The sequence below is a fragment of the Aricia agestis genome, chromosome 8, assembly GCF_905147365.1.
Source record: "Aricia agestis chromosome 8, ilAriAges1.1, whole genome shotgun sequence".
Lineage (NCBI taxonomy): Eukaryota > Metazoa > Arthropoda > Insecta > Lepidoptera > Lycaenidae > Aricia > Aricia agestis.
The window spans coordinates 12,280,608-12,295,993 of NC_056413.1; the positions used below are offsets into that span (position 1 = coordinate 12,280,608).

A 15,386-nucleotide genomic window follows, 5' to 3' on the forward strand; every position below is an offset into this window, starting at 1 on the left:
TATGTAAAAAAATAGTAGAGCTTTATAGCAGAATAAGTTTTAATTTGTAGAGCACGTACTACGAAGCTCTTATGTTATTATGTTTTGAAAAAGTTATCGTTTGTTATGAATAATATTTTTTTAAGGTTTGGGATGAGGTCCAGCTTGATTGAAAAAATAAACTAAAATAAGCTTAAATATTTATTTAATTTTAATCTAGCTTTTGCCCTCAAAGTCTCAGTCTGATCGGTTTAAAATTGACAAAGTTTCATACAAACTTTCATCTCCTATTTTATCCATCCCCTTGGGGGTAGAATTGATGAAAATCCTTTCTTAGCGGATGCCTACGTCATAACATCTACCTGCATGCCAAATTTTAGCCCGATATATATTTAAGTTAGTGCTAATACTATTAAATATTTCGTGAATAAGGGAATGTGAGGTAAAACGATCCCTACGGGTCAAATGTGCATTTGGAAAGATGCCTCTGGTTTAATCTAATTTAAGGGAAGGAATTTGTAAAAGTTTCACTAAATTATCATTTAGTGAAACTTTTACAAATCCTCTAGTACAAAAAAGTACGTACATATGATAAAAAATAAGTATGCTATCACGAAGTTTGGTAAATTCACTACATCCAGCCATATAAATATTGCGATTTTTCCTTCAACTATAGCCATACTTAAGATTTTTCCCTTAAGGGGATCATTTTACCTCACCTTCCCCTATTTCATTTGCTTACGTGTAACCATTATTGCTATAGACCAGTGGTTCTTAACCTTTTAGTCATGAGGGACCATTTTACCAAATGTTTGTCTTGCCGGGGACCACCCAATTGGTTTACCTAAATTAATTGTTTCTTGATAAAGAAAACAAGGACAAGGTTGAATTTCTTCCGGTCTTGGGCTAATTTCTTTAGTTGTGGGTAGCTACGTATGGTCCATTCCTTTATGTCATCGATCCATTTTATTCTTGGTCTACCAGGTGGTTTCTTTCCCGGAAATGCAATAACTGCATACTCTTAACTAATTTCTAAATTCTCACATTATTATTAGGATGGCTTCGCGGATCACTTGGAATGCCTCCAGGGACCACTAGTGGTCCGCGGACCACCGGTTAAGAACCACTGCTATAGAGCAAAAGCCCCCCTTAAATATATATTTTAATTTGATTAAAAATATTTGCTAATATAGCGGCAACAGAAGTACACAATATGTAAAAATTTCAGAAGTCTAGCTCTAGCGGTTTTTGAGATACAGCCTGGAGACAGACAGACAAATAGACGGACAGACATCAAAGTCTCAGTAATAGGGTCCCGTTTTTACCCTTCATGCACGGAACCCTAAATAGGGACTGAATTATATAAATTAACACAAGGTTAACTTTAACCTAGAAATGTTCAAAAAGTCCTTAAATATTGATACATCCACAATCAGACAGTTACATAATCCCTATTATAGCATTCATAGCTCTGGTGTCCTATCATAGCTCAACATGAACAATTCATTAGAGTTTCATATAAATGCAAAAATTTCAAGTACCTACATACTTAAATAATTTTAATGGTGATTCACGATACAACTTACAAGTACTTAAAAGTATTTTCAAGATTGAAATCTTATTGCACATTCAAGGGCCTGCTGATTCCTATCGGTTATGTCCATAAAGCATCGTAAGTAAACATTACTGCGAGTAGGGTTGCCAGTCATCCGGATAAAGCCGGACATAGTGAGGCTTCTTGATTGCATGTGCAGCCAAAATTAGATGAAGTCCAGATTTTGTGAAGCTGCCTCTACACTTTTATATGAAAATGCTATAAACGTTAAATGATATATACTTAGGGCCTGTTTCACCACTTTCTGATAAAGTGCCGAATAGGCTATTCACAACTTTTTTGACAGATTCTACATACTTCATCTGTCAAGTTAAGTGGTGGATAGCCTATTCGACACTTATAAGTGTCGACTAGGCTATCCACCACGAATAGGAAGTGGTGAAACAGGCCCTTATTCATTTTATTTTCCTGAAAGATGGTATGCGCCATACCGACCTTATTGTTATACTGAGAGTTGATACATGAGATACTAAAGTCTTCAATTATAGTCCCGGGCTTTTTTATACGAATGTGCGGCTTAGTTGTCCGGTTTGTCCGGCTATACGGTTTGGCGATCAGGCACCCCTAACTGCGAGCCTTATTAAAAAACCAAACGATCTTAAGATAAAAACTTTATTCTTATTATTTTTGTAAATGATGAAAAAATCATTTTGAATGAACTTATTCTTTTCATTTCGTCTTTATGCTCTTAAAAATATTGAGAAAGTTGAGTAATAAGTAATAGCATTGACCTTTGCTTATGTAGAGTAAAATTTTATAAATATCCATGCTTGAACTTTGGTAAAACACTTGTTTTTATCGCTTCGTCATAATATGTTTCGATAATATCGAACCTTTTTGGTAATTGACACCTTTAGGCTTTACCATAACTATGGTCGTTTTTAACTTTGACTTGTTTAGAGTTATGTCTACAACGTGTTACATAAGCGAGTGATTATATTTTAAGGCAGCGGTTCTTAATTTTTTTGGGAGGGGAACCCTTTTAAGAAGTATCATTTTTAACGGATCCCTTAAAATATTTTTTTGTTTTTGAATGAATTGATTGTCTCCAAGCTGGTGTCTGACTTCTGAGTGATGACGTTTCTAAGAACAATTTATGTATTGCTCGCGGAGCCCCTATAAGGTCTTTGCGGAGCCCCATGGCTTCGCGGAGCACACTTTGAGAATTGCTGCATTAAATATGTATATTGTATAATATGTATGGTGTATACTATCAGAGAAGTTGATTCCGAGGCAGTAGTAAGTAATTTGGTCGCGTTAAGTCAAACCCATCCGACCGATCACAGCTAACATTGAATTGACGTAGGTCCGTCAACTGCCTAGGAATCAATTTCCTCGATGGTACTATGTATGTGTCCTTTATATATATATCAGCGCTGAAAGAATCTCTATATCAGCGACACAGTCTCACAGATTATACACCCTAGTGCCTAAAGTATTATTAATTTATCATTAATTTATGTTAGGTACACCCTGTATTAGTCTCTAGTCTCTACTTTTCACGTTCCTCGCCAGTCGCTTACTCACTAGTCATAGTGACTGGCGCTTTTCTATTAATACAGGTGTTCAGTGAGTGAGTGAGTAAAAATTCAGTACTATCACACTTATTAATAGGTAGTATAAAGGAGTGAGCACACTGAGACGGGCCGTGCCGGGGCTCAGCGTGCCGGGGCTCATCGCAAAAATCCGCCTCCATACAATTTCTATGGAAGCGGAAATCCGCTGCGCCCTAACACAGTGTGCGATACGCGCATCCGCTTCCATACAAATTGTATGGAGGCGGATTTTTGCGATGTGCCCCGGCACGCTGTCCGCTGAGCCCCGGCCCGTCTCAGTGTGCTCACTCCTTAAGTAAATGGACACTCGCAATATTAGAAGAGCTTCAGGTACGTTGCCAGCCTTAAACGTGAACCTGTAATCGCATCCTAAAGATGAGAAACCAGCAAGTACTTACAAGGCCATTTAGGCCTTAAGCGTTTTGACATTCGTCTGCATCGTTAAACTTGCTAACGTTAACAATTATCTTGCATGTTAAATCTAAATCGCAGCGAGGTGGGCACGACTCTGAGGTCAAAGGTTTTATATAATAAATCAATTGACTACGTGAGAATTTGCAAGTAGATACAATATCTCGTCTTGTTAACGCCTCCGTGGTCTAGTGGTATAGAGCGCGGCTCTTGACTCGGAGGTCGTGGGTTCGATTCCCGCGTTGGAAACATGTTATTTCCAAGTTTGGTTAGGACAATGTATATTCTGATCACCTGATTGTCTGACAAGTAAGATGATCCATGCGTCGGATGGGCATGTAAAAAGTCGGTCCTGCGCCTGATCTCTCGCCGGTCGTGTCGGTCGTTCGTCCTACTGGGTTATAAGAGTAAAGGAATAAAGAGTGCTCTTGTGTACTGTGCACACACTTGGGCACTATAAAATTACTTTTGCGTAGCTGGCTTGGTTTCCATCACCACCGTCACCGAAACCGGTGTGGGAGATATTATTATTATCACGTCTTGTTCATTAATACACCGCGCACTGTAAGGACGAGATGTGGTATTATGGACACCGGATTTCGAATATATAGAACAGCATTTTTTCTACGATTGTCGTCTATTGCGCATGCTACATACAACCTATCATGGCATTCATGGCGGTACTTAAATATTCCTTCATTATGGCCCAACGCTGTTTCAGATATTTTAATCAAAGCAAAGCTAGAAGGTAAGATTTAGGCAGTCTACAATCTGCACGGTATGTTTTAGTTATAAAATGTTATAGCAGAGCCCATAGGAAAGAAACCGTCTTATGTATGGACGACTTCTCCGCAAAACGCGAAGTCAAAGGTATATTTAATAATAATTTTCCTGTCTAAATACCTTTACATAAGCAATAGCACTCGCCCCAAAGGTATCGATTTTATCAAAATTTGTTTGCCATATTATTTTAGGAGCATAAAATATGGAACCAATGCAAAATCTAATACGTTCTTGAGCGGATTTATATTATACATTCTAGTCCCACATATTTCGGGTCGAGAATATTTTGGTTGCTGAAAGGATATTATCCCAGCTTAATATGTATTATGACGGTAAAATTTTAATGGATTTTAAAGTCCTCGATGAAGTTTGTGATTATTTCCCGAGACGCTCGTGATCTGGGGGCTGGGACAACGTTAAGAGGGAACGCGGGTGCAGTAGATTTTAAACGAAGAAACTATTGCCATCATAGTACGCTTCACCCTGCGCCGGCACGCGTATTGTAGGGTTGCCAACCTCAAATTTAAAAAACCAGGTCTGATGTTACAGAAACCAGGATAATTTCGTCCAAAAACAAGGTACATAGACTTGCCATAGCGAAATTAATATCAAGAAAAGAGGTAAAAAAATAGAGGTATAACAATGAAACAATATAACTTTAAAACTAGTTATAATATAAAATAAACAATTTTGATTGTAACTTAATTTTAAACATAAAATGTAGAAAACCTAGGACGCTGCTTAAAATTATCCGGGACGTCCCAGGACACTACGAAAACTAGGACATGTCCTGGGAAAACAGGACGGTTGGCAAACCTAGTGTGTTGTGATAGAGACAGATACAGTAAGTCGAGGTAACGTAGTCCTCTAATTCCTCCTTCAAAATAGATCTAATTATTATTTTTATAAATATCTCCAGGAAGAGTGAGTCTATGCTTCTACGTTTTTATTTTATCTTAAAGATTTAAAAAATAAATTATGGTCGGTGGATTTGCGGGGTACGGGCACAATAGACGTACGGGGCATCCATTTTTTGCGATTTTTGAAGTGTCAATCTCAAGGTATTTACTAACGTAAATATTATAAACTTCAGCTAGCTATTCACGAGCCTTCCATTTGGAATAAGTGTACTCCACGCTCGCCAAATAAAACAGGCGATGGGGCTATAGCACTGGCATAGGGCAAGAGCAGTGGTACTCAACATTTTTTTATACGGACCACAAACACGTTTTGGTCTTAATGTCGCGGCTGCAAACATTTTAAAGGGTTAAAAAAAAACGTTGTTTGCGATTTAGGAATAGAAAAAATTTCACGACTTTCATGACGACTATGCTCTATTTTGCCGGTGGGCGTGAATTTCAAAATGGTTTAACTTCACGCCACACATCACATTTGGCCCGCCGGGACGTTATCAGTGGCCAAACTGATAAAGTGCCGGCGGGCGAAACGAGGCCCGCGGGCTTCAGGTTGAGTATTGCTGGGCTGGAGGAACTTCACGCCAATGGTGTACACTAGGTGACTAGGAGATTCTAATAAAAGCTATTATCTTCCAATCTTGAGATTGCAATAAGGATTAAATGGCTAAATTCTAGCACGTTTTAGTGAATTTGACATTTTCTTTTACTTGGGAAATTGTTTTACGCATCCCCGGCGGATTGGGTATATCAATCGGGGTATGTGCCATTTGGGACTCCCCTAAAACCTTATGGTGCTCCACTCCTCGCTTAAGGCAGATAGAACCTACCTCAACAGTGAAGGTGAATATATTCTACAGATCGGTGATGACGATATTGATAACCGATAAAAACAAAACGTGGGAAAGAGAACAGAGCGAACCGACCATGACACGACCGCAACATCAGAAGACAATATCGCAGTGCATTCGTTTATTTATGTAATAGGAGGTAAGTGGTAAATAATAATTAAAACATAATCAATTACATCACGTTATTCGCGTATCTGTTAAAAGTTAGAACAAGCAGTCGATTGGAAAGCTAATTGGTTTACTCGCCGAAAAAATCTTGAATATTAAAATTTTGTACTGCAAAGCCGCTACTATGCCAGACTTTATTCAAAATCTGCTTAGTATATTTTGCGTTAACAATTGACGAACATACATTATCCGCTAATCAAAAGTAGTGCGGTAATGACACAAAAATTAAATTCTCGCAAAAATAAATGACTCTTAAACTCACATTCAAATATAAATTGTAACCTAACAATACTTGTCTAAAGCCTTTATATTCAGTGTTTGCATGACAAAAGGCTTTTATTATCTGTATAAGATTCGCGTTTAAAATATCACTTCCAAAATAGCGCACCTGAATTCATGGATTCAAAAACCTGACGCGACCTGACATTATACATGGGCCTTTAGGCAAGTTGCATTCGAAAATATGGACAGCGAAGTTAGAAGAAATATGGGTTTTAACTCTCGGTTTGCGATTGATTGATATAATTATTATTATTTAAAACCCCTTACATTTTTTATTTCTTACTGCGCGGTCGAAACTATCTCATGTAACTTGATTAAGTGCCCAGGGTACTTAGTCAAATAGCTTTAGATAGTTTCTACAGCGAAGTAAGCTGCGTTATTAAAAAATCCTATACATATTATTATTTAGGAGTCGGTGAATGTGAAAATGCAATTTGTCTAAGCACCCTGCTCTACACCCGACCCGACGCAATACCTGCTTAACACCCGACCCGACGTACCTGTTCTCTTTCAAGTCGAGAGTTATGCAGCGTTCTCTTTAAACGTTTACTGCTACTGCAGACGGTGTAAAATTTATTATAACGGGCTAACTCACTTTCTTACTCTCTTTGCTGTCATAAAGCTTAAAAGGCCCCATTTGAGTGGCACTAGCGCTCTAGAAGGATTGTGGCTTAGCGTGCAGTTTCTTGCATTGCACCAAATGTATTTTTTTTTGTAATGTGATGAGCCATTCAAATTTGGAACAGGCAGCCCGACACCGCAAGCGGACAGCGGTAAGGTAAGTCTATCAAGTATCAATTCAATGTGTATCTTCTAATGATGTAAGTAAAATTCAGTTTTGAATGGGTCACTTAAAACGCGCCTTACTTTGCAATTTTAGTGTGACTTCTTTGAGGTCAGTCCATAGAAGAAGTATCCTGGGGTCCTATTTTTGTGTCCTAAATGTTTACACTTTACAGTTTCAAAAGTCGGCGAATGGAAAAAGACAGCATGAGATCGGAATTCGATGTCTTACTTTTGACCTCTGAGCTTATTCTGTCTTTTGGTGAAATTGACATTGGGTTTTAATTGGCCGAGTGACCTCGACATGTCAGCAATTGACACCTTTGTCACTGACCTCGTAACCGTGACGTGACATGATGCACCCTCTCCAAACTGTAACACTCGACGACCGCAACTTTTTTATGAAATAGCCTAAAATAGAGCTAACAATATTATAGTTATTAATAAGTTAACATGTAACTGCTGCACTTACTGCCGCACTCAGAGATGGACGAATATTAATTACTTAATTAATTGTAATTAAACGAAGATTTTGACATAACCCCTATACACTATCTGTCAAACTCTACATTAAATTGAAGTTTTATCATTAAATGTAACTGAGTGCGGCAGATAGAGGCATATTTCAATGATTTATAAAATGAATATTGTGATTTGTGACGTATATTACATACATTTCCTGTCAAAAACTTAATTAAATTAAAGTTAAGTATTGATTTAATGTCTTCAAGTGCAATCGAGGTAGTTGTTGTCCTAATGGGCTATAATTTTGGCTATTTACTATTTTATAAACTTACTGAATTATAAAAATCCATTATTGATACCCCTAGACTAGACTAGAATAAGAATAAGAATATTATTATTATTTATACGTGGGAGAGCCATGCTTCGGCACGAATGGGCCGGCTCGACCGGAGAAATACCACGTTCTCACAGAAAACCGGCGTGAAACAGCGCTTGCGCTGTGTTTCGCCGAGTGAGTGAGTTTACCGGAGGCCCAATTCCCTACCCTATTCCCTTCCCTGTCCTCCCCTATTCCCTTCCCTTCCCTCTCCTATTACCCTATTCCCTCTTAAAAGGCCGGCAACGCACTTGCAGCTCTTCTGATGCTGCGAGTGTCCATGGGCGACGGATGTTGCTTTCCATCAGGTGACCCGTTTGCTCGTTTGCCCCCTTATTTCATTAAAAAAAAAAATCTTTTGTCCTGTAAAAAGTGGCATCAACGTGGATTATTGAGTGACTCCAACCATTTTTTGCGCGGTATATCTGTGTTCACACAATGAATTCTACATCCAGTTGCATTCATAATGAAAGCTGAAGGATTCGGTGTCATACTATTGCTTCTTTGAATTATGACGCTCTATAACCCTGAGTTAGTGTCAATTTAAAATGAAAATTCAATCTCAATAGATGAATGTTTACCAAAATACCGGATGAGATTCATCACATATAGCAATTTACGTATTCATATTTTTGATTAGATATGAAGTCATTCACAAATTATGATGACTGCCCCAAGGTTTGTAATAAAGGCCATGTCTCTTAACATAATTTACACTATGGATTGCGTCATGACTCATGTGTCACATAGTAACTGCTAACTAGCCCTACTAATATTTGTAAAGTAGGTCTTACGCTTAGTTCTGTCTGCTCTGGTACTATAAACAAAAGTATCAGTATTCAGGGCCTGTTTCACCACTTCCTGATAAGTGCCGGATAGGCTATCCACAACTTAACTTGACAAATAAAGTTGTGGAAAGCCTATCCGGCACTTTATCAGGAAGTGGTGAGACAGGCCCTAAGTGTATATTTTATTATTTTCTCAATTTGCAGGTAAAGTTTGCAGACCCACACAATATTATTTGTCATGTTTGTGTAGGAAGTAGCTAGGTATTTATAAATGGGTAAGGACCAAGGGGTAGAAGATATGCTTGATATTCTATTATGTTTACTTATAAGAATCTATTCATATTGAAATATTTAATAACACAATTATTTTTATAATTCAGTCAAATTATCGTTAAAAAAAACAAATATACAATTTCACATGTTTATTGACTTCATTAGTCACAATTAACATCATCGCAATACATTATAACATAATCAAAATATCGGTGCCGTTTATTGAACAAACTCAATAGCAGCAGCATTATTTCATATTATATGATTGATTAGGGTTGCCAAACACCAGTTAAAACCAATTTGTGTACTAACGGTTTTTAACCATCGCGAAAACCTGCTGTATCCTTGTTTAAATTCTGCAATTGTAATAGTTGTTTGAATCATTTTTCCGGAATTTATGTGTGATTTATTATTTTACGAATTGTACATAAAAAAGAGAAGTTGAATGTGCTTTAAATTATATATAAAAAAACGTAACCTCGGAATAATTCGCATAGAGCTGAAAATTGGTAAAGACGCTAAAATTTTATTTAAGGTCAAAGGTATGAAAATGAGGTTTTTCCCGTTTCTTTTTCAAACGGTAGGTACATTTTATCAGAAAAACAAGATTGTAGATCATAAAATTATCTACAAAAAATATTTAGACACTTTTTTCATTCGACTTATCTTTGAATTCCTTCTAAAAAGCGGGTTTAATGTTTGGGAAAATCATATCTGTACTAATATTAAAAAGCTAAAGAATTTGTAGAACTACTGGTTCGAATTGAAAAATTCGTTTTGTGTTGGATAGTCTTATTTATCGACAAAAATTTGAGCTACTATATAACATCACATAGCAACCAATAGGAGCAAAGAAACAGAGAAAAATGTGGAAAAACGGGGAAAATTATTTGAAAGAGCTTATCTCACAAACTGCTTGTGCCCTATTTCTATGATAAAATGTACCGTTTCATTAAAAAACGGGAAAAACCTCATTTTCGTACCTTCGATGTTGAATAAAAGGAGGATCGCCGGGGATTTTTGAGGTTTTATTTATTAAATACACCATTATTTAACATTTCTACAAATTTTCAGCTCTATGCGAATTATTCCGAAATCCGAGGTCGTATGTTTAATTTTTCTGGGCTAATAGAAATTAATCAAAGGCCGCTATTTTTATGAATCTGGTACATATCACTTCCTGCTCGACGTCTGTTTCTTTTTGGGCCAAATCCCAACACTGTAGCGTTATGGCGTCGACTGGAAAAAGTCGACCATTGCACGGTTGTGGATGGGCCCTTACAAATTGTCGCCGAATCAAATGACAGGTCGCGACTACAGCAACGCTCTGAAAGTAGCCCAGTTTGTCTCTTATCAATAATGTTGATGGCAACCCTAATGTTATTAGCATGGAATAAGGAATTGCTTTACATTTGACCTCTCGTGACATTTAGCAAGCTCCTACATTATGTGCTAAATGTTATGGTGCCTTTTAAAACATACGACGAATTTAATAATACCAGTTGCTTTCCCCTGGAAGTACAAACTTTAACATACACCTACTTTAAATACTATATTCAATAGGATATAATATATATTTATATTTAAAATACACTAATATTATATCATTGACAGTGTGATACGAGGTGACCCTGTTACATTTACAACTTTTCAACTTGTGAATAATTTAAATATAAGAAACTTAACGTTACTTAAAATAATGCTTAACAATAATACCTAAGATAAATATAATATTTAATTTAACGTAATTAATAATAAACTATATTCGCATACTGGACCATTTCTATAAAAACTTCTCCCGGTCCATCTAAAAGCACTCCTACTTCTTTGACATTTTTATATACAGACCTTAAATAAAAATAATGTCTATGTGATTTTCACGTCGGGCCAAGGGCGGATCCAGCTTTGGCGCCAGGGGGAGGGGGGGGGGGGGGGGGAGTCACATAGTCGTGGTCAAGACACAAGAACTTGTAATTTAATTTTGATTATTTACCTAGTAGTTCACCTAGGACCTGGACCCAGTTATGTCATGACCCCCATGACCCCCCCTGAATTCGCCCTTGCGTAGGGCTTTGGCACCTTGCACAGTCAGCACGTTTATAAAGTCACAATATATATTATGTGATCGAAGGTCACAATATTGATTTTTAGATACACACTTATATTTTGTATGCCAATTTGATATTGAATTTTGTTTATTTGGTAATTTTTAATACCCTTCTTTGCATTAAATATCATAATATGTATACTTAGATACTTAATGAAGATGTCGAATAATACATGTAAAAGAGAAATACTTGATAAATACTGATATTAAAGAAAAACTTAGAAATAAATCCATATCAGACCAGCACCGAGTCCACGAAACAAAAAAAAACGTCAGTGCACGGCGAGCCTGACCAGCACCCACATTCGAATTTAGAACCTAAGTGGAATGTCTAGAAACAGCTTCATACGCTCGGCGACGTCGGCGACCGAGCGTTCGTCGAACTAGCTCTCGTCGTCGATGTCGACGGAGTCCTCGTCTATCGGCTGGCTCGTCAGCGCAGCCCAGAGCGGCGAGCGCGCGCCGAGCTGCGCCGAGCCGCGCCGCTAGCTCTCCCGAGCGCACGCCGCCGCCGACACCGCCGCCGCGCCCACCGCGCTCATCGCGCTGAAGATTATCGTCCCCACCTCGCGGTCTGGAGTCATCTCCACCTGCGAATACCAGAACATCGTTAATCCACACACTTCTGATAGTGAAACGGCACAGCTCCGTCGCGAAGGCACAAAAGACGTTTGTGTGAACATGCGCTAATTTGGGCGATAATCTTCGCTAGACTTGTCTAGGATATTCACACAAATAACAATATCATGTACGTCAACTGTGGTCTGTGACTGAGCTGCGTAGCTAAAGCTAGGTTTTGGGATCCCATCTATGTCTAACGCACACATTCACTTTACACCCATAATTTACCAAGGAGTGTGTCTCCCTTTGCATACATCTTACATGCACATTATCTATTGCTGGGTGGGTCATGCCGTCTGAACTCTGTAGTCAATTTACCGCAAAATGGGATTACTACTAAAATATTGCTCACAATCTCAACTTGTTGTCTATGCACAATGTACTATGTAGGGCCCTTACAGACGATAGATCATAGAGCATTAAGCTACAGTGTACGCATGCATTACTGCTATTTATAGCCTCAAGCCCTATCTACCCTCTGCACTGGTTGTTACAGCTACATTGTGGAATGCACCACTCTGTTGTAAATATTACAGCATCGACGTGTTTTTGGTCACGTCAGCCAGGCCGTGACATTGAAGTATTAATCAAGATCGCAACATAATATTTGCTTTTGCCGTGACGCAGTGCGCTGGTCAGTTAACGAAAAATTTACTTAAATTATTATCATTCTTACGGTTTAAGACTTTTTAGGAAACATTATAAAATATTACTTCATTGCTTGAAGCGGCTAATGGATTTGGTTACACGAATCTCATCTAATCACGATGCGGCTCTATCTCTATAAATTCTAACATTTAATGAATCAAATCGCAATCCTATGGTTTTTTGTTTGCTTACTAAGCACTAACAAATAACAATCATTCTGAAAACCAATTTAGGAAACTGCTTAATAATTCTAAAAATTAATTTCTCTACAACTTCCCACACTAGACGAAAACAGGATTACGTACTTGCATCATCTCCTTGAAGAATGAAAGCAATAAGTTTTAAGTTTAATTCGGACATTTCATTGAGAAACGGGACAAGGTAGCCATTTAAACTGCCTTTATGTAGCTTTATATTTACGAACTGAATACAGCGCTAAATACAGATTTAGGCTGCTCGCACACGTATTCATGAGTGGCAGATGCATGTGACATAGAGCTAAAATCCATACTACCATACTAATGCGATAGAAGTCTGCTAATAGACTTCGATGAAGGGAACTATGGAGATATTTTAAGTAGCTTCTATGTTATGTGATTTCCTAAATAAAAGTAGAAAATATGAAAAAGCGCATTAAAAGGTACAAAAAATTTAAATAATCATTAAAATTAATTCGAAAAGCTACTGACAAAATTGTAAAATTAGTTTCGTAAACTAATTATTTCTAGCTGACGTCTTGTAGCCCGATGTGGCAAATGGCCGACAGCACTGACCGCAGAGAAATTAGGCGCAAGATACACTTATGTAAGACCTGTTTCGTGTAACTACCGGACCGTGTTCCGAACTGTTTCCCTTTACGGAGCTGAGCAAGGTCAGTCTGTCGTTTATTGACAGTCTTTACCACAATATAAATACAAATAAGAAATTGAAAGTGTAATAATTTATTGAGGCGGAGCTCTCAGCGTTTTTAAGCGCTTAAATTTTAATTAGGTTCAAAGATTGTGATCTCGTTCGATTCAATATCAGTTGGCAAGCCGTACCGTCAGTACATGTGCCCTTACAGGTGACAGCGTGGTCTGCTCGGGGCCGGAGCGCTCTTTGAGTATCGTGTCTAGCTCCAGGCTGTCGGTGGTCGTGGAGACGCACCAGGCTGACGGCTCTGAGCCTAGCCCTGATCGGGGACAGCCGGACCGTCAGTACAGATGCATTGCCTGTACTTACATGTGACAGCGTGGTCTGCTCTGGGTCGGAGCGCTCCTCGAGCACCGTGTCTAGCTCCAGGCTAGGCGGTGGTCGCGGAGAGCGCACCAGGCTGACGGCTCTTGGCCTAGCCCTGATGGGGGACAGCCGCACCACCGACAGCTCGCCACGGTCCAGCTCGCAGTTCCGTCGCCGCGCTCGCTCTCTGTGAACATTGATATAGTGCTGGAGCATTTGCTATACAAGTTGTAACAAAACTAGGAGCTCTCCGTACCAAGTCTTTTCGAAGCTCCCGGGCTTGACTGCAATAGGCTATGTATGTGTCCTTTATACAACGTGTAACAATTTAACTAAGACGTGATAATAACTTTGGGGTGTGTGAATGTCTCTTCTTGTTTTCTATAATACCGTGCTTAAAATATTATGTTCGTATTTTGTTAAGTACCAAGTAACATTTTATTGATCCATTTTCATATTTTGGTCAAAGCTCTTATACGATTATCGTTTTTTCGTTTCCACAGAAGCCCTAAAGTAACCGTAAATCAAATAACTTTGAAATATATTGTATTATCGGTTCTGTTAAGAAATGTATCGCTATTACTCCGTTTGGATTTATTTCAGAAAGAAATAATGTTTGAAAGGAACAAGTTTATATTTTACTGCTACAATTTTTATAAAATATTAGATGACGTATCCTATGTCCTTTTTCGGGACTCAAAGTAATCTCCATACCAAATATCAGCAAAATCGATTCAGCGGTTTCGGTGTGTAGAGCCTAGAGGTAACAGACAGACAAACAGACATACAGACAGAGAGGCAGACACACTTTCGCATTTATAATATTAGTAAAGTATTGATGTTGATGTCACTTGTCTCACCAGTGACTAGATCTCATGAGCATTAGTCAGTAACTCAGTACACTGAGTAAAATTTCGGAACTTACGCTATAATATGTGCGCTATATATAGTGTATAGCATATTACTAAAGTCAGTGCCGAATAGCGACTGCCGGCGTAATTACTTTGGTTCGTTTGCCATTAAAGTGTTACTCGGGCGATGTCTTCCCAACACAGGGTTGGATTTGTTAAAATATGTTTTTTGCATTTGTCCTCGATTTTCGGAACAAATTTTCTGTATAATAATGTAAGTGTGTAAGTCTTAACATGTCATTAATTTGTGTTGTTCAAATGAATATGTTCAAGTTCATTTATTCAATAAAAAATTATGTTATTGTTTCGCAGGTTGATTCCAGGTTTCATACATTTTTCTCCATTTTCTTTTTTCTTCCGGACGAGCCCCGATAGGATAGACTCTTAGGATTCCGATTCCAGTTATTTTCTTGTGCTACACAAGTCTGGTACGGTACATCAAGATTTGTCTATTTCAGAATAGTCATAACTTGAACATAACAAACACTTGGATTTATAATAACTGTGAATTCGTAGGATTTTTATTAAAACATAAAGGCGTGAGACAACCCTATTCACGTTGGGATACATAAATTTGCACATTCCAACGTATAGACAGTACGCAGGAACATTCCGACGTGGCGCAAATGTTCCCCGT

At 38.1% G+C, this 15,386-nt stretch overlaps 1 protein-coding gene across 1 annotated transcript in view; it reads right to left on the bottom strand.

Moving 5' to 3' along the window:
* Nucleotides 1-11,624: 11,624 nt before the first annotated feature.
* The window catches only part of LOC121730002, a 42,902-nt gene continuing 39,140 nt past the window's right edge, over nt 11,625-15,386 (bottom strand). The window contains exons 4-5 of the mRNA XM_042118796.1: nt 13,842-14,025; nt 11,625-11,941 (exon numbers count right to left, since the gene is read on the bottom strand). Coding sequence (XP_041974730.1) covers nt 11,837-11,941; nt 13,842-14,025 — 289 coding nt within the window. The 3' untranslated portion in view covers nt 11,625-11,836. The remainder of the gene's footprint in view (nt 11,942-13,841; nt 14,026-15,386) is intronic.